General features: G+C 38.7%; 1 protein-coding gene across 1 annotated transcript in view; it reads right to left on the bottom strand.

The window, feature by feature from the left end:
* Nucleotides 1-17,783, bottom strand: part of cubn (cubilin (intrinsic factor-cobalamin receptor)) — a 76,209-nt gene that overhangs the window by 13,114 nt on the left and 45,312 nt on the right. The window contains exons 37-52 of the mRNA XM_005747480.1: nucleotides 16,587-16,779; nucleotides 15,339-15,536; nucleotides 14,064-14,210; nucleotides 13,187-13,377; nucleotides 10,633-10,801; nucleotides 9,415-9,589; nucleotides 8,936-9,114; nucleotides 8,299-8,508; nucleotides 6,444-6,584; nucleotides 5,171-5,355; nucleotides 4,741-4,912; nucleotides 3,759-3,962; nucleotides 2,801-2,950; nucleotides 2,543-2,664; nucleotides 1,310-1,535; nucleotides 730-917 (exon numbers count right to left, since the gene is read on the bottom strand). Coding sequence (XP_005747537.1) covers nucleotides 730-917; nucleotides 1,310-1,535; nucleotides 2,543-2,664; nucleotides 2,801-2,950; nucleotides 3,759-3,962; nucleotides 4,741-4,912; nucleotides 5,171-5,355; nucleotides 6,444-6,584; nucleotides 8,299-8,508; nucleotides 8,936-9,114; nucleotides 9,415-9,589; nucleotides 10,633-10,801; nucleotides 13,187-13,377; nucleotides 14,064-14,210; nucleotides 15,339-15,536; nucleotides 16,587-16,779 — 2,850 coding nt within the window. The remainder of the gene's footprint in view (nucleotides 1-729; nucleotides 918-1,309; nucleotides 1,536-2,542; nucleotides 2,665-2,800; nucleotides 2,951-3,758; nucleotides 3,963-4,740; nucleotides 4,913-5,170; nucleotides 5,356-6,443; nucleotides 6,585-8,298; nucleotides 8,509-8,935; nucleotides 9,115-9,414; nucleotides 9,590-10,632; nucleotides 10,802-13,186; nucleotides 13,378-14,063; nucleotides 14,211-15,338; nucleotides 15,537-16,586; nucleotides 16,780-17,783) is intronic.

Below are 17,783 nucleotides of genomic sequence, written 5' to 3'. Positions count from 1 at the left end.
CCATCACCAGTGTGTGAATGTGTGTGTGAATGGGTGGATGACTGGATATGTAAAGCGCTTTGGGGTCCTTAGGGACTAGAAAAGCGCTATACAAATACAGGCCATTTTACAGGCCAAATGAAAACAAGCTAAAGTATTGCATATTTAATAAAATATTAAGATTTTATTATTTATTGTATAGTTTTCGTTTATTGAGGTTTTCTTATTATTTTTGCACTGATGATAGTAGAATAAGAGACAAAACTAAAGGAACAGTTAAGTAATAGTAATAATTTAAACAAAAAAACTAAAACAAAACAAACAAATAACCAAACAAAAACACAACCTGCCCCCTTCCAAACTCTTACTGTAGCGCTGCAGCCCTTCTTGACACAACCCATAAGGGACTTGTGTCTGACATGGAAGTAATAATAATAATGCATATAATAATAATATTTTTATTAATATTATTACCTATATGAAGGACACATTACTCAGTGGCACCACAGTGTCCTAGTTTACATATTCGCCTAATACATGAAAGACACAAATCCCTTTTCGGTTGAATTCTGGAATTCAACCTAAAAGGAATAAAAATCTGCCAAAACAAAAATACAAAGATAAATATTTTTGATATGAATATGAAGAAAAAGATTCAATAGCAATTTGATTATCCCTGCCCTAAATTAAAGCTATATTTGAAATGAAAAAAGGGGGAAAAAATCTACTGCAAGGTGCAAGTGCTTATACCTTGATATAGCTGCTCTCACAGGTCCCGCCGCTGTCTGGAATTTCAAAATCACTGCTGAAGCTCATCTCAAGGTGATTTCCGTCATGGGCAATTATTTTCCAGGTGCACTCCACATTGGCTGGGAAGTTCTGGGGATAGTTTGGAGACTTGATTGTTCCTGCATCAGCATGGATCACCCCTCCACATCCTGGCAGTAAAAAAAATATGTGAGTACACGAGCACAAAGTGTATGTAAGACATTAAATAACTCAGAGGTCGTCCCATAGCTCTTCCGCTTATGAATAACCATACACTGAATACTCGGGAAAATATTTGTACACAAGGCTGAAAACCAATACTGAACAGTTATGACCTTCTGACATGTTGAATATAAAAAAATAATCTAACTCAGTGTTCAAAGTGACAGCATCATACTGTATCATATTGTATTTAATCCTACTTATTCAACTATGTCTTAGTTTAGCTTCACTGAATTTAACTCAGATGTGAGATCCTGATAATACAATTGGAGTAAACATGGAATAGGCAACTGCAAAAAAGAATATGAATAAAATGTTTAATTAGGCAGTGTAGACCCACCTGAAGAATCAGAAGACCAGGAGGCCAAAAATCCTCCTTTGGACACACTGTGATCAGCCAGGAAAACTATAGCCAGTTTGTTGGATCCTGACTGGATGGTTCCTGGGGAGGTGGTACCACAGTACTGACCAATAATGGGAGAACCTGGGGACCCTCCATTGAAGATGGTGAGAGAATCCCAGCCACATGTGTTGTGGGACTCCAGGTTAAAGTAGGTGAAGGTTAGCTGCAGCATGGAAGAGAAATGGATATCAAGAAATTTGAAAAGTATAAGAGGCTCCTAGATATCGTTAAACAATTCAATTCAATTCAATTCAATTCAATTCAATTCAATTCAATTTTATTTATATAGCGCCAAATCACAACATAAGTCGCCTCAAGGCGCTTCATAACACCTCAGTCTGCACACGAAAACAGTAATCTCTACCTTGGCAGCTAAAATAAGCAACAAATCAGCTGTACATTTCAGTAGTGCTATTCAGAAGTGGCTAGCTTGAAACTGAAATCAGCTGAAATCAGTAATACACAAGTGACTGCTTGGTGAGGACTGCAAGAGATCCATGCACTAGAATGCAAGTTTTCTTTCGAAACTGGATTCTGCTAGGGAGAGTCAGTGTCATCTTTAACAATTTGTAGTGCAGAGGGAAACAAAGAGGAATGGCTGTAATGTGACAGGTCACTTTCAATGCAGTGAAGCCACAAACTCGTGTCGCACCGAGTTAGCACTTCATCTTGGACAATAAATTAACGTCTTGTACAATCTTAACTTAAATACCTCAAAGTACTGTATCACCCCGGTAGATTTGGGAGACAGACACCCTCTCTGCTTTTAAGATTACACTTAAAACTTTGCTTGTTGATAAAGCATATAGTTAGGGCTGGATCAGTTGAGTCTGAATCCTCCCTTAGTTTTGCTACAATAGACTTAGGTTGCTGGGACTTCCCATGATGCACTGAGCGCTTCTCTTTCTCTCACCACTTCTCACTCAGCATGTGTTTGTACACCTCTCTGCATTTAATATGATTATTAATCAATCTCTGGCTCTCTTTCACTGCATGTTTTTCTCCTGTCTTACGCCCCTCCCTGAGCCTGGTTCTGCTGGAGGTTTCTTCCTGTTAAAAGGGAGTTTTTTCTTTCCACTGTTGCTAAAGTGCTCGCTTATAGGGGGCATTCAATTGTACACTGTAGTCCACATAGTTGTTTTAATGTAGCAAGCCACTGTGCACACTTACTGTAATAGTGTGGCCCTCTGGAGCCTCAAGCAGCCAAGCACAGCGACTGGGGCTTGGATAGAGGTTAGGGTAACCAGGACTGGCTAACACCCCACCGTCACCTGTCTGCCAGCCTCCACATTCTAAGAGAAAAAAGAGAGAATGATGCATCAAAGGACAATCTTCATCTGCTACTTGATTGCTACATTAGCTAAATACTAGTCTCGAATTCAAAGAAATAGTGGCATAGGGTAACTAAGGTATTAGTGTGAGTCGTACCGGAAAACAAGTACTTAGCCTTGAAACCCAAGTCTCCGTTGGAGTTGTCTGTCTGGAAATGGACCCAGAGTTCTGGGGTAAAGACCACAATAGGAAGTACAAGAGCTGTCTGGCCACAAAATTTGCCCAGCAGCTCTCCACTTGAGTCACCTGCAAAAGGTGAGACATTAGATTAGAAAGGACTAGACTAGATTTCATATACTTTTTCTTCCACTCTTGAACACACAACACAGATACATTGAGTTTTTAGTTGTTGTTTTTTTATCTGCTACAAAAATAATAATAATAATAATATCATAATGCAAAGATTTATTTTGAAATCATAACGAAACCTGGAAACTCACAGCTGCATAATTTATTCACAAAAGAAACAAAAACTTTACTTTTGAGGTGGTGCCGGCAATTTTGCCTGGCCTAATCTATTTCAAATGGCAGTAATGATTAATTAAAAAATACGTAAATAAAAATGCTCTCTTACTAAATTCTATTTGTGTTACAACCAACTAGCTGTCTGCTAAGGCTTGGATCATTTCTTATAGCAATTTGCCAAATTGACTCTTTTAATAACGGCAGCACAGTGGTGTGGTGGTTAGCACTGTTAGCACCTCGCAGCTAGAAAGTAGCGAGTTCTACTCCACCGTCTGACCTGGCCTTTCTGTGTGGAGCTTGCATGTTCTCCCTACATTTGCGTGGATTTTCTCCGTGTACTCTGGCTTCCTCCCACAGTTTGAAGACATGCAATTAATGGGGTTAAGTGTGAATAATTGTCTGTCTCTATGTGCTAGCCCTATGTCAGACAGGTGACCTGTCCGAGGTGTACCCTGCTTCACGCCCTATGGTAGCTTGTAATGAGCTCAAGCCTCCAAGCTTATGTAATTAAAATAAAAATGCAGCTATAGACTTCATTGCACACATAATTTATACGTCATATTGGTCTGGTATCCTACTTAGGACTTACCTAAGCGGAACTGGAGATAGTCTGCTTCACAGGTTTGATGGTCCTCCAGGTGCAAGTCTTCTATCAACACCACAATAGAGGAGTTGATGTGCTGTGGGTTCTGAATCAGCCACTCACAGTTGATGTTGTTGCTGTAGTTGGACACCAGGTAGCCAGGAGAAGTGAAGTTGCCACCATCAGGGTTATTCAGGATACCGCCACATTCTAGCAAAATACAGATTAAAATAGCAGATTAGAGTAAATGTTAGAACACAATACGGAACAGCACTTCATTAAAACACAATGAAGTGTAGGTGGTTGAGACTATATCGAGTAACTGACTGACCTGTTACTGATTGGAAATGATACCTATTAATAATTATTAGTAATTAATACTAAGGTACAGACAGGACAGACAATTGGACAGAGTAATTGGACTCTTCAGCAATTACAAAAAGGAATAAGGAATAATCTTGTATGACTTTCAGATAATAAAAAATTAAAATAAAATAAAATACAGTTTTTGTGTAGCGATGTCTTTTCATAGTGAGTCATTGCTTCTTTTGGTAAAGGAATGTTTTAAAACAACCCTCTGCCAGGTAGCATTATCAGCTAATAGAAAGTCATTTTTTGCACCATCTTCCAATAGAAATTAAATTGGACCATTTGAAAGAAGACGTGTTAACACCTGTCATCATATTCTCTACCTACCACTTTATACTGGTCAGAGCACAAGCCATTGGGGGATCTAAAAATTGCTACACCAAGACCTCTGAGTTAGACAATACAACATGAAACTGCAGCAGAATAGTTTTTGATAACAGAATGATGTTTCTGATATCTTACATCCCTGCATTAATAATACTAAATCATGTATAAGTGTGGTTTCCTGCATTAACGTGTTTAAGAAACTGCCATGGATACATGGCTATTATGATTAAAGCAATGTGAATTATATTTTTCTGTAGATAATATTTTAGTTTTGCACGTAGGAGAATCGAACCTGCAGGTTCATCAGAGGAATACGTAGCCAAGAATCCACCACTGGACACCGACGCATCAGTGCGGAACTCAACAGCCATGGTGTTGCCAGAGGACCGCACCTGAGTTCCAGCCGGTACTGTACCACAGAACCGTTGTAGGTGAGGGGCATCGACTGCCAATCCGTTCATTACCTGGAGGACATAGATTTATGCTTGATATGCAATTTTTCTTGCATGCTCATCAAAAAGGTAATAAACTATATTTCAGTATTTTCAATTTCACAAAAAAAATTACACAGATAAACTTTTGTGCAAATTTTGATTTTTTAATTTCATTTTTCAAGGGTTCTAGATGCTATCAGAGATTCCACAGCATGAAAGGGGAATTAATTTGATTTGTGGTTCGAGTCAAGTGAAAGGGATGACGACTACTGGCAGAAAGGGACTCACATCGACATAGTCAAATACGCAGTATGTATCAGAACCTTCCAGTCTCAGGTCACTGATGGTGAGGGTAACCCTGCGGTCTGGTGACACTACCAGCTCCCAGCGACACACTCGGCTGTGGGGATACAAGTTGGGGTAATTGGGAGAGGAGATAGTTCCTGAGGGAGCATTCAGTTCACCTCCACATCCTGTGGGAAAAGAAAAGAGAGAGATTCAGCATAACAAATAATGTTGTAAATTAATTTCATGTATTTCTGTAAACCAAAAACTAAATTAAGCATTTAACCCGATCTGTCTGTTCATCAGATATCTCCACAACCCATCATTGCCACTGAGTTAGACTGGCTTTCAGTTTGAGGTCGCTAGAATGAAGAGTGGCTTAATTTTTTTTGTCTCCTTTTGTTGCTTGGAAACAAAATCAAAAGGCACTGTAATGAGGCAGATAATCAACCAGCCTGTATCTCCTGTTATCCAGTTTTTCTTTTTGCATTTGTTCGAAGTCACAATTTCCAGGTTCCCTTTATGTCACTGTTTGTAGGTCAAGGTGTTTTATCTCCATCTTCATGTGAATCACTTTGTTATTTGGTTTATTATGAAAAAATGCTGTTTTCTTAAATGACTGACACTTTACAAATAAGATAAATTAAACATTGCAGTGATTATTATCATCAGTATATTATTATATAATACACTGAACTTTATTACATGAGAACAGAAACAGAAATGTAAGAAAAGAACTGTCAGATCTTACATATTGATGAACAGGATCTAAAGCTTGGACTTTAGCATCTCTGTGTGATAAAAACATTTGTATTGATTCTTCTTTTACAGGTCATTAAAAAAATTAGAATATAAACAGCTTATTAACTTTATGTTTTGTGTTTTCTCCATAATATTGTAACATACAGTGCAATGGTTTGTTAATATGCAGGACTATATCTGGCTTATTTATGACCTTTTGCTGACTGAAGAGCTGTCAAATACACAAATATGAAAGTATGAAGTTCTAATAATGTTGACAATGTTTTCTATCAAATGCTTTAACATACATATGTCAATTTTTTATTGTACGATTTGGTTCTCATCCATGCAGTCATTCAAAATGAAAAGGAAACAAACTGAACCTAATGAAACAACAGTTACCCACAAAAACAGGTCTCTATGATAATTATGACTATCGTGGTGATATTACTCAAAGATTTACTTCATGTGTAAATATGACGTACCATAATGATCATCCAGCAACTATTCCTTGTACTTTTCAAAATGTACCCACCTTCAACACTTGCTTCAAAGAACAGACGGAAGCCAGCTGCATTTCCACTGGTGTCACTGACAAACCGGACATAAGCAAAACTGTCAGACGTCTCCATGGGAGCAGGAAGGTTATTGCCACAATGTCGGCCCAGTAGACGGCCTAAACAAACATTAGAAAGGATGCAGGAATATCTTGATCACCCCACTGTCTCAACATGAAACACAGACACATGTGTTGTGTGTAATTTACTTTCCTAAGTTCAAAACTTTTGGGACTATTGGGACAGAATGCAATTATTTGCAAATCTTATGAACAATCACAATAGAACATTTAAAACACATCAAATATTTTAACTGACAAAAATCTACCATTTAAGAAAAACATTAGCTAATTTTAAACTGAGAGCAAAACTTCTCAAACGAATTGAGATGGGGCCATGTTTACCATTATGTAGGATCCCCTCTCCCTTTAAAAGGTTGCTGTATTTTTGGAAGAGGACCGCTATAACATTTCACTGTCTTACACTGCAAAGCAGTTGTAACAGATTTAGTATGCATTATGCACGTTAGCATTGTCTTACCGAAATCTGCAAGGCCTTCACTGAAAAAAGCATCATTTGGATGGGAGCCTATACCATTCTACTTTTTCCTATTATATACCTTTTAGCATAGATGGCACATTTCCAGATGTACAATCTGCCAATTCCATAGGTACTACTGTATCCCTTTACTAGCAGAAATGTGGGGTTTGAACTGAGCACTGATAATAAGCCAGGTGGCCCTTCTTTTTGTCCAGAGGATCCGTAGTCCATGTTTCCCAAAAACCCATCAAACTTTAATTTGCATAATCCTAGAACAGTTTTACACTTTTCCTCAGTGCATTTTAAGTCAGCATGGGCCCAGAGAAAACTGTGAGCAAGCACTCTGGCGACAGTGGGAAGGAAAAACTCCCTTTTAACAGCAGAAGCAGGCTCAAAGTAAAACAAACACACATAAAAAGAACAAAACAAAACTCTGTCACAATTTAAAGCTAGAGGGGGGGGTCAAAATGTTGTTGCGTTGCGTCAGTCTAATTGCGTAGGTCCTAATTTGAAGAGGCAGACTGTATATAAGTTTAGGTGCAGCAATCGCAAAGGCCCAGTCTACTCTGTGTTTCAGTCAGAAGCAACTTATCAGCTGACCTAAGAGTTCTATTTGGAGTATTTTTAGTTAAAAGATCAGAGTGGTATGAAAGAGCTAATCCATTTAGAGACTTAAAAACAAACTCTAAAGTCTTATAATCAATTATAACTATACTATAACGTACAGGAACCCAGTGTAAACGAGCCAAGACTGGGGCCTGTCAAAAGTCAGGCCTCGGCCTTCTGAACAAGCTGAAGATGAAAGAGCAGAGCCTGACTGATTCCAAAATAAAGACTATTAATCAAGCCTGTATGAAGTGCAAGAATCACTTTCTCAAAGTCAGCAGATAACAAAATACTTTTAGTGTTTGCAACGGCCCTGAGCTTTTACAACAGAAGTTATTTGTTTCTCAAATGAAAAACTGCCATTGAAGTACTGTGCTAGTACTTTTCGTAAAATAATATATATTTACTGGAACAAACACCTTAGTTCAAACATTTGATATGTTTTTTTCCAAGGGTTTATGAGGTTTTTAAATTTTATATATATATATATATATATATATATATAGGGGTTTGGTTTTCATAATTTGGGTTATAAAGTCAAATCAGATAAATACATTTACTTAAGAAAAAGAACTGAGAAGGAAGTCCAGTTTTAGAAAGTTGCGGACAGAAAAGATTTCAACACAATAGACATTGTGATGGTGTAGAGAATGTATCTTGTTGTTTTTTTATTACTTATGTTTTTACCTGAGGCGTTGTACTCTCTGATCTCCACATAGTCAGCAGAGCATCCATCAGTATTCTGCAAGCTGAAATTCCCATAGCTAAGAGTGAGGTAGTGTCCTGTGGGTCCCTCCAGGTACCACTCACAACTGGAGCTATCAGGATAGTTGGAGCCTGGGAAGCCTGGGCTGTAGATCACACCCCTCTGACCTATGTAGGTGCCTCCACATGTTGCTGTGAGGAATTTGAGTTACAGAATCAGAACAGAGCTTTGAAATAGGTCATTGTGGTTTTCTATCACCACTCTGCTACATAGTCAAAATCTCAAAGGTTACATCTCTTTAATCAATGTTTTAATGTGGATTTCAAATGGCATACAGTGTTTTAAGACATAAACAAACAGCTAGTCCAGTAATGCTTTGATACTGGCACAATTTCCCATAACTTTCGGTCTGTATGCCACAAGAATGCCGCCTCTGAAGGCACCTTACAACCAGACCTAGATAAAGACAATTTTATTACTAGTTGATCAAAAAATTGCCACGCCAGTCTTATGATGAGACCATCAGCTTACTGGTTTACAACTTCCAATCTAGACATTAATGAGGGAAGAACAGACACAGTCATGAGTTTCAGACTGCATGACCATGATATTCTTTACCTATGGAGTATTTTGCTTTGAATCCTTGGTGCGTGACGCTGGCGTCAGTACGAAACCTAAGCCACATGGAGGAACCTGTCGAATGTTGAGTAGATGGTCGGGTGTTGCCACAAAGACGGGAAATGATGTTATTGTTGGATGTTGAGCCATCACGCAGCTCCAAGTAGTCGTACATACAGCTGATGAATAAATGGACAAAAACATGTTGTAAGCCCTGAAACTTGGGTCTAAGTGAAAGATTTTCTAGATAGAGTTTACATATTGTGTTCTTCAAACACTAATAACACCACCAACCAATTTAGTAAGATTGTAATGTTTGTTTGTTCTTTAGTTTAGTTTCTTTTGTAAAAACATAGATAGGCTAAAATGTATTTACCAATAATCTTGGGATGAAACGCAATAAAATGACAAAAATTACTATATTTACGTGGTAATAAGAAGCTATAAATACAACAAGAGAAGAGAAAGTAAAGGTGTACCTGGATGTGGGTTCAATGTAGAACTGATCCTCAAAGTCAATCTGGACAGCTTCCCCATTGGGCACAGTAATTACCCAGATACAGTCAATGTTCTGGGGGTAATTCTGTGGATAGTTCGGTGAAGTAATGTACCCTGGAGGATCATTATCATTCACCTCGATGAAACCTCCACAACCTGTGGAGAAATAGAAGGATCAAGATAAGAGACGTGACAGGTTTTCCAACATCTACGTAAATTCGAAAAGATAATATTCTGTGGGGGTTTTTAAACCTACTTCAGAAAAAGTTTGGATACCAGGAAAATTTGTGCAAAACAAACAAAAATAAGTTAAAGATTTGCAATGGACACAGCTTGGACACAGTCAGCAAAAGCAAACTCTACCATGCAAAATGTACAAAGATCCAGAAACACATCTTTTCTGTTTAGGTTATTCAAGATAGTCTGAGGTAAAGGGCCAAAATGTCCTGTGGTTTGACAAATCAAAATCAAAAACAGATTTAGGAAATTATGGGTATAATTATGGATATAATGCCAAACAATATATGCAAACTTTGGAGCAATATACTAAGACAATGATAAGCCTCATTCTATTTGTATTCTAACAGCAGAGCTCTATAGCACAAGGGTCCATTTGCTAAGCTGGCCTGCATACAGTACAGACAACTTTATGACATTATGACCAGTATGGAACCAAAGAAAGAAAAGTATACGTTTTTTTTTTAATTCACCCAAAAAACAAAGTTTTCAACATTTAATTTATTCTTCTTTTAATTAAATATGGACCTTTAAACCTTCACATTTTGTTTTTATTTATATTTTAGACAGCAAACATTTTTGGAAACAGGCTGAAAATTGAAAAAGAGGGACCTATTATTTTATATCCAACTCCAAAGTTTCTCCTGGGCTTTACTACAGCAGCTTTGCATGACTTAAAGTTACAAAATAACCTTTGTCTTATGCTGGGCATTAATGCAGCTCCTCAATTCATCTTCTTTCCGAACAAGCTACTTTACACCCGCCCCCTTTAAGCCAACTTAGTTCCCTTTGCCTCTCGTAAGCATAAAAGTGAAAACATTGTTCCTAAATTAGAGTTCTGTTGGCATCAAGTCCATGTTTCCTCCAGTTTCAAAACTTGTCAACCGTGACTAAACATCTAGAAATGATCGCTTTTGTGCACTGAAACATTTCCTGTGATAGTGATGAAGTGAAGATTCTACCTTGACTGTGGGCTTCGAATACCAGCTTAAAGCCGGAGGCCTCATTACTGGCATCGGACACAAAGTGAATAAAGAGGTGGTTGTCAGTTGTCTGGAGAACAGATGGAGGGCTTGAACCACACAGTCGTCCTCCAAGTAATGGAGAAGAGCCATCTGGACCATTCCTGAGCTGTGGAGAAAGGGAAAGATAACTGTGAATAATGATAGAAATAATTTATCAAAAGATCAGTGACTTCAGGAAGTCCAACCAGGGCTCTGAAACAAGAAAAAAAGACTTTCAGGAACCTTAGTACTCCCATCTACTGTTGTTGTTGTCACTGTAAGGTTTATAAAATAAACTTAAACATAACCACAGTTTTTAAAAAACACCACAATGTATCACAGTTTCTTCTGAAAACTTTTTTATTAATCAAACGCATTAATAAAAAAGTTACTGTCGTATCCAGGTGGTCCAATTCGACAGTGCACAGCAATCCAAACTGAGAATAGTTTGGAAGGATATAAATTTCCTCTTAACATGATTTATCTGTTAGTACATTAGAGAAGTAGTAACATCAATACCTTGGAACATAGCCACCATCTGATGACATATGACGTTTTGCCCAATCGGGTAACTTTGATAATGTGACGTTACATATGCTTACTTGTCTGATGTTCAAAAACATGCTTCATCAAATATTAACTAAGTGGGAAAATTTTCCAACAAATAAAATTTTCCTTCAACTTTCTTGGGGTTTTATGCGACTCTAAGAACGTGTTGAGATGCTCACTTTAATAATTTACTTCAATTTACATTTGTTTCTTGTATGCTTTTGTTTCACATTTTTTCACATTGCATTGTTAGAATTGTTTGTTGGGGCCATCGTGACTCAAGAGTTGCGAGTTCGCCTTGTAATCGGAAGGTTGCTGGTTCGAGCCCCGGCTTGGACAGTCTCGGTCGTTGTGTCCTTGGGCAAGACACTTCACCCGTTGCCTACTGGTGGTGGTCAGAGGGGCCGATGGCGCCAGTGTCCGGCAGCCTCGCCTCTGTCAGTGCGCCCCAGGGTGGCTGTGGCTACAATGTAGCTGCCATCACCAGTGTGTGAATGTGTGTGTGAATGTGTGTGAATGTGTGGATGACTGGATATGTAAAGCGCTTTGGGGTCCTTAGGGACTAAGTAAAGTGCTATATAAATACAGGCCATTTACCATTTACCATTGTTTTCTGAAAAAAGCAAACTTGTCAAATATAGCTAGGCCTGTTGCTTGTTTCACTTTACATCATCATGGTGGGACTTAAGCAGTGTTGGGGAGTAACGGAATACATGTACCGCCGTTACGTATTTAAAATACAAACTATGAGTAACTGTATTCCGTTACAGTTACCGTTTAAAAAGGTGGTATTCAGAATACAGTTACTTTGTTGAAATAAATGGATTACACTGCGGTACTTTCCTGTTTCATATTGTCGCGGGTCAGGACTGTTTCGGTTTTGTTTGACAGCTATGTTCTGTTGTTCCAGGCGGCAGCGTTATGGTTGCCATGGTTACATGGCGACGCTCTCTCTCTGCGACTGTGTGTTTCCTGGGTGAGAGAGCACCTTTTCGTTGTTGTTGTTGTTGTGCTAAGCTAACAGGCAGAATGCTACAAGCATAGCTCTAAAGAATTTTATGGATTTTATGGATTTTATGGAATTTTATGAATTTCATGGGCAGTGTAGTCCGTGCTGCAGGGAGAATGGACTGCCATACACGTTATGGGTCTGTGAGCGCGAGGAGGGAGAAAAAGGGGAGTGGAAAGGTACGAGCTGTCATCGAGGAAAAACTGGAGCTGGAAGCATGTAAATATAATAATAACCACTGCAGCCAAGAAGAGAGCCTGACGAGCCCAGTTGTAAGTAAGCTATTAAGACTCGACTGTACACCGTGTTCGTGTTTTCCTCCGAAAACAATAAGTTCCGTTGGAGCAGCCTTTCAACGCCTCTCTCTGTCTCTCGCAAGAAAAGTTGACCCACACAACAAAGTAAAGCTATTTTTCGGCTACGAGCCGACAGGGACCCCGCCGTATTAGTCAGAGGTCCCTTTACTACAGTTCGGAGTCGCGGACCTTCAGTAATAGTAATAAATCACACAGCAATAGTACATTCACGTTTTTGTAAAAAGCATGATAATATATTAAGTAATCCAAAGTATTCAGAATACTTTCCTTTCGTCGCGTAACGGAATACGTTACAGAATACATTTTGGGGCATGTAATCTGTAATGGAATACATTTTAAAAGTAACCTTCCCAACACTGGACTTAAGTGGACAGCACATTTGATCAAACTATTCCCTGCACACTGTCCAGACTGGACTGAGACTGGATCAAACTGGATCAAGCTGGACAACACAGTCATTGATTTCTAGCACCAGTAAATGTTCATTCTTTAACAGCTTAAAACAGCTGTTAATTGCCAGTAATCACTTCAGTCTATGTGCATCCACAGGGTCAAAAATCTATTTTCTCACTTGTAGCAATGTGGATTTTTTTTTTCACATTTTTATTTTTGCAGCTTTTGCTATCCGTATGTTTACCTCCAGGTAATCCCCTGTACTGCATCCAGTTCCAAAGCCTTGGATCTGAAAGGGGGTTTGGAAGGTGACAGAAATTCTAAAGCCAGGTGTCACCATCACGTGCCAGCTGCAATCCAAACCTGGCCGGTAATTCTGTGGGTAATTGGGAGTGCTCATTACACCTCTGTCAACATGCAGGAGTCCACCACAACCTGCGAAAAGAAAAAGTATCACATATAATTCCTCTTACTAGTATAACTACTGTTGTAGAGTAGTGGCAGTTTGTGTCTGGCAGTTAATATATTGATCATGAAAAATGACCTGAAAGGAAGTGTTTCTGCCCACAACACCACAACGTATCACCGAACATTACATGGATGTTAAATCTGGATTACCAAAAGCAATTCTCAAGTTAAGGGAGGTAGCAATAATTATTATATAGTATAATTATAATTTGACTTCTTGGACTGTCTTATGTTCAACAAGTGTGGATTTGTTTCTCATTTTTATGTCTTATATGAACTTTGGGGGGTCCATCAAAAACATGTATAGAAAAGACTCAATGGTTACAGTTACAGTAGTTTGACCTAAAAGTGTGACCAAAAACAAATGGGAGCCCATCTGTTTTAATGGGTTCACATGGACATACAGGAGAGAATGCTTCAAGCAGTTATGGTAGGTTCGCACACTGAAAGCTTGTTACAACTTACTTTATGTTGAAAGTAAATGACCTCTTTCTTCTGTCATAGCTGAGAACTGTGGACAAAAAGGACTACCACCCAATTTGCTTTTATGTCTTTTTAAGACTGAAGCGTGTAGTATTTCAGCATCTTGGTGTTTTGTTTTGATCTTATGGTTATATGTCGTGTAGTTTAGTAATTAACTGCTAATGTATCACCTTTTGAGTAGGAGGCATTAAAGCCTTGGCCACTGATGCTGCCGTCTGAGGAGAAATGGATGTACATGGAGTCTCCTGTTGAGTGAAGAGATCCTGGATGATCCCGACCACATACACTGGCCAGCACAGGGGACTGACTGGTTGCGCCTGGGAGTAACCAAAACAAAGGACATTCTAAGCTGTCCAGAAGGCCAAACAAACCAACAACAGTCAGGTGGACATATAAATGCTCTCTACAAGTCCAGGGCACTGACTTTAGGGTCTTTCATGTTATCTGGTTTAAATAAGCATCTGCAGAAAATAATTTTTACTACTTTATATAAAAGAAAGCACTGCCATGCAAATAATTTATGTTTTTTAAGTGAAATGCAGATTTCAAATCACAAGATTTGTACAGTACATACAGGCATGTATGACATCACGCAGAAAATAAAAATATTTCTGTGCCAATCATGTTTATAGTTGCACTAAACTGCACAATCAAGGTAATCCACGAGCCATCTTCACTTCAGCAATCAATGACATGTCCAGAGAAGCTCTAGCACTTCATGAAACAAGCATCTCAAGTTGGATGTTGCAACGACATCATACATTTCACAATGATCATTCCTCAAGGCAAAGACTTCTAAATTAGAAAGCTGTTGTTTTGATATATAGAATCCACACGTAAATAATGATGGGAGAATTATCAAGAGATCTATAACAATGCTGCACAGTATGTTATTAGATGCTGTCATTTGCCACAAATGAAACAAAATGAATAATATGTATCATAATATAACATAACAACAGTAAAGCATCACTTGCTGAAATTTTCATAAATGCATTTTTGTGCTCTAATATTTTTTGTTTTTAAACACTTTAAGTCATTTACACATAATTTAGCCTAAAGCATAAGACACGTTGTGGAATTTAAGCTCAAAACAAAACATGTCAGTTTTGCTCTTACTAGAATATTAAGTCTGAGGCTGTGGTCTGCCTCTAAACAAGAACATGAGTTTTTCAACAATTCATTTTGGGAAAGAAGGGCAGGTGCCATCACAAGTTTTGGATATGTTACTATCAGACACCAAATCTTTCTATAAGAGTCAACTTGATGGTGTTAGATTATGTCATGTTTGGGGTGGGGGAATGTCACATTGAATTTCAAAGAAAACTGTTTTTAATATCTTTAAAAGCAGGGAAAACACAAATGGTCATTTCATCAGTTGAAATTGAATGACCTTAAAAATCCATCAGCACTATTATTCCTTAATGTTGGCTTTAATTACTTACCATCTCTGACAACAACGCTATCAAAGTAGCAGGTATGACTGTCCTCTATGTCTAAAGACAAGATAGTAAGCTCTACAGTTGAGTCTGGAGAACGTATCAACCAGGTACACTCCTGATTCGGAGGGTAGTTTTCTGGCCAGCCAGGAGAATAGAGGAAGCCAGGAGTCTCTCCTGTCATTAGCATTCCACCGCATGCACCTGGCACACATACAGAAAAACAACAAGATGAAGGCTGTATTTAACATTTCGGAAACACAGTAAGTCAGAGACCTGGGTATGATTTTGGACAGTGACTTCAGTTTTGAAAATCATATTAATAAGGTCACCAGGACTGCTTTCTATCACTAAAGAAAATACATTTCCTCAACTGACTAAGAGTCTGATAGCAGCAGTCCAGGTCCTTACATGTACACAGAAATGTGAACATCTTACCCAATACTGAAGTCACCACATTTGGAAATAAAAGCATCTGGACTTCTTTAAGTTGCTTGAAGATGTTTCACCTCTCATCTGAGAAGCTTCTTCAGTTCTAGGGTCAAATGGTGGAGAGTCCCAGATTTAAGCCCTGTGGGAGTGTCCCACAGGAAAAAAGCAAACTTGTCGAAAATAACATTAAAGCATCTGGGAAGGGATCTATAGTCTAGTTTTGAGATCCCTTCCAGACGCCTTAATGCCCACTCACACCCTGGGCCATTTCACCTCAGGAAATCACATGATAGGGTGGGGTGAGGTTTCACAATGAGCTCACCTGAAACCTTGGCTGATTGTGCCCTACACCTATCTTCACACCTTGGCTGGTGTGATTAGGTAGAGGATCATTAGGGGGTCCATTGTCCCTCTTGAGGGGACACTCCCACAGGGCTTAAATCTGGCACTCTCCACCATATGACCCTAGAAGAAGCTTCTCGGATCTTCAAACAACTTAAATCCAGATGCTTTTCTTTCCAAGCTCCTTAGACTAGGATGACCTGGATGACTGAGAACCTTCACAGACAAGTCATTACATTGCCTTTAAGTTCAATAAATAAGCACAAATAATTAAGCACAAATAAATAAATAACTAAAAAAATGCCATTGACATTCTCTCTATTGAATTTGTTTGTCTTGTGTGTTTCCCTGCAGTATTCTCAGATATTCTACATCAGCCACAGCAAAGGTTAGGTTTTTGTTTCCTCCCAGCTATAAGTCTGCATATGGGTCATGCATGGGTTTATGTAACAGGGCTGCTGAGAAACTACTGCTTCTCACCTGGTGTGATAGTGGGTGGTGGTCCAGAGTTCTGAATAGCAGTCCATTCCAAAAGGAAACCTTTTCCTCCCAACACTGCATCTGACTTGAACTGCACAGTGACAGTGCTTCCCAAACTTCTTACAGGAGGGGGCAGATTCAAACCACAGAATGTCCCAATAGGGTAGTAATGAATACTGGGACCATCAAATATCTGCAGAGACACAAGGATTGAGAATAGAAGCTGTGGTGAAGCGTGGTCGGTGGTGCCGTGGGGACTCACACGGGGAAGCGGGATTGTTTGGTATTGTGGTGTGTTGCATGTGCAGCTGGCGGTTTGTGTGCTGCAGCCGCGGTAAATAAATTGGCGCAAAAAAACACTCTCTGGACCCTCTGTGTCTCAGAAGCCATTAGGCAACGCCGTAAACAGACAGCCTTTTGGGCAACCATCCTAGTCCACAATAGTTTACAATAGCTTTGGTCTGTCTCTTTTGTAGATGTTGCACACTACTGAGTGTCACAGCAAATATAAAAACCATTCCATTCATTGATCTGTAGATCACACAGAATTAGATTTTGTCTTTCAAAATTGGGGTTAGGAGATTGCAACAGGACATGCAAAAGAAAATATCTATATTATCTTTGGTTGGGGTTTTTTTGTACTATTTACTAAACATCTCCATCCTGACAAAATACTAACTAGTGTAAGGAGGAGAATACTTAAATTAAGCGCAAACTGATTAATCCACTCGTGTCAGTTCATTTGGATTGTCAGATGCAGATTTGATAAAAATGTATAAATTACGCAGCAACCTAATTCTAAAAGCGAAATTGTTTGCAACTCAATGCGAGTTTTGGTGTCAGGTTCTTCTGCTGCAGGAATTTTACGTCCTGCACAACGGGGTTCAAAGAAGGGAAGTCAGTGGATCTATCCTGAAAACTTAGTTTGTGTGGTTTTTACTCTGATTAAAGCATTTACTTTAATAAAGTTTAAAAACATTAAATAAATAAATATTAAATTAAATAAAGTGTTATAATTTCAGGACCATGAACATGGGCACAAACCTTCAATAGCACACACATAGTTGTCCATTATCTCATCAGGTGTGCTTTAACACATGACTATTGTTAGTGGTGCCTACACAACTTCAGCTGCTGCACTATAACAATATGTGAGGTATAGATCTCACACACACACACACACACACGCACACACAC

This window comes from Pundamilia nyererei, unplaced genomic scaffold (genome assembly GCF_000239375.1).
Source record: "Pundamilia nyererei isolate P.nyererei 1_Seehausen unplaced genomic scaffold, PunNye1.0 scaffold00198, whole genome shotgun sequence".
Classification (NCBI taxonomy): domain Eukaryota; kingdom Metazoa; phylum Chordata; class Actinopteri; order Cichliformes; family Cichlidae; genus Pundamilia; species Pundamilia nyererei.
The sequence above is the reverse complement of the archived record's forward strand: the minus strand, read 5'-3'. Positions and strand labels throughout refer to the sequence as shown.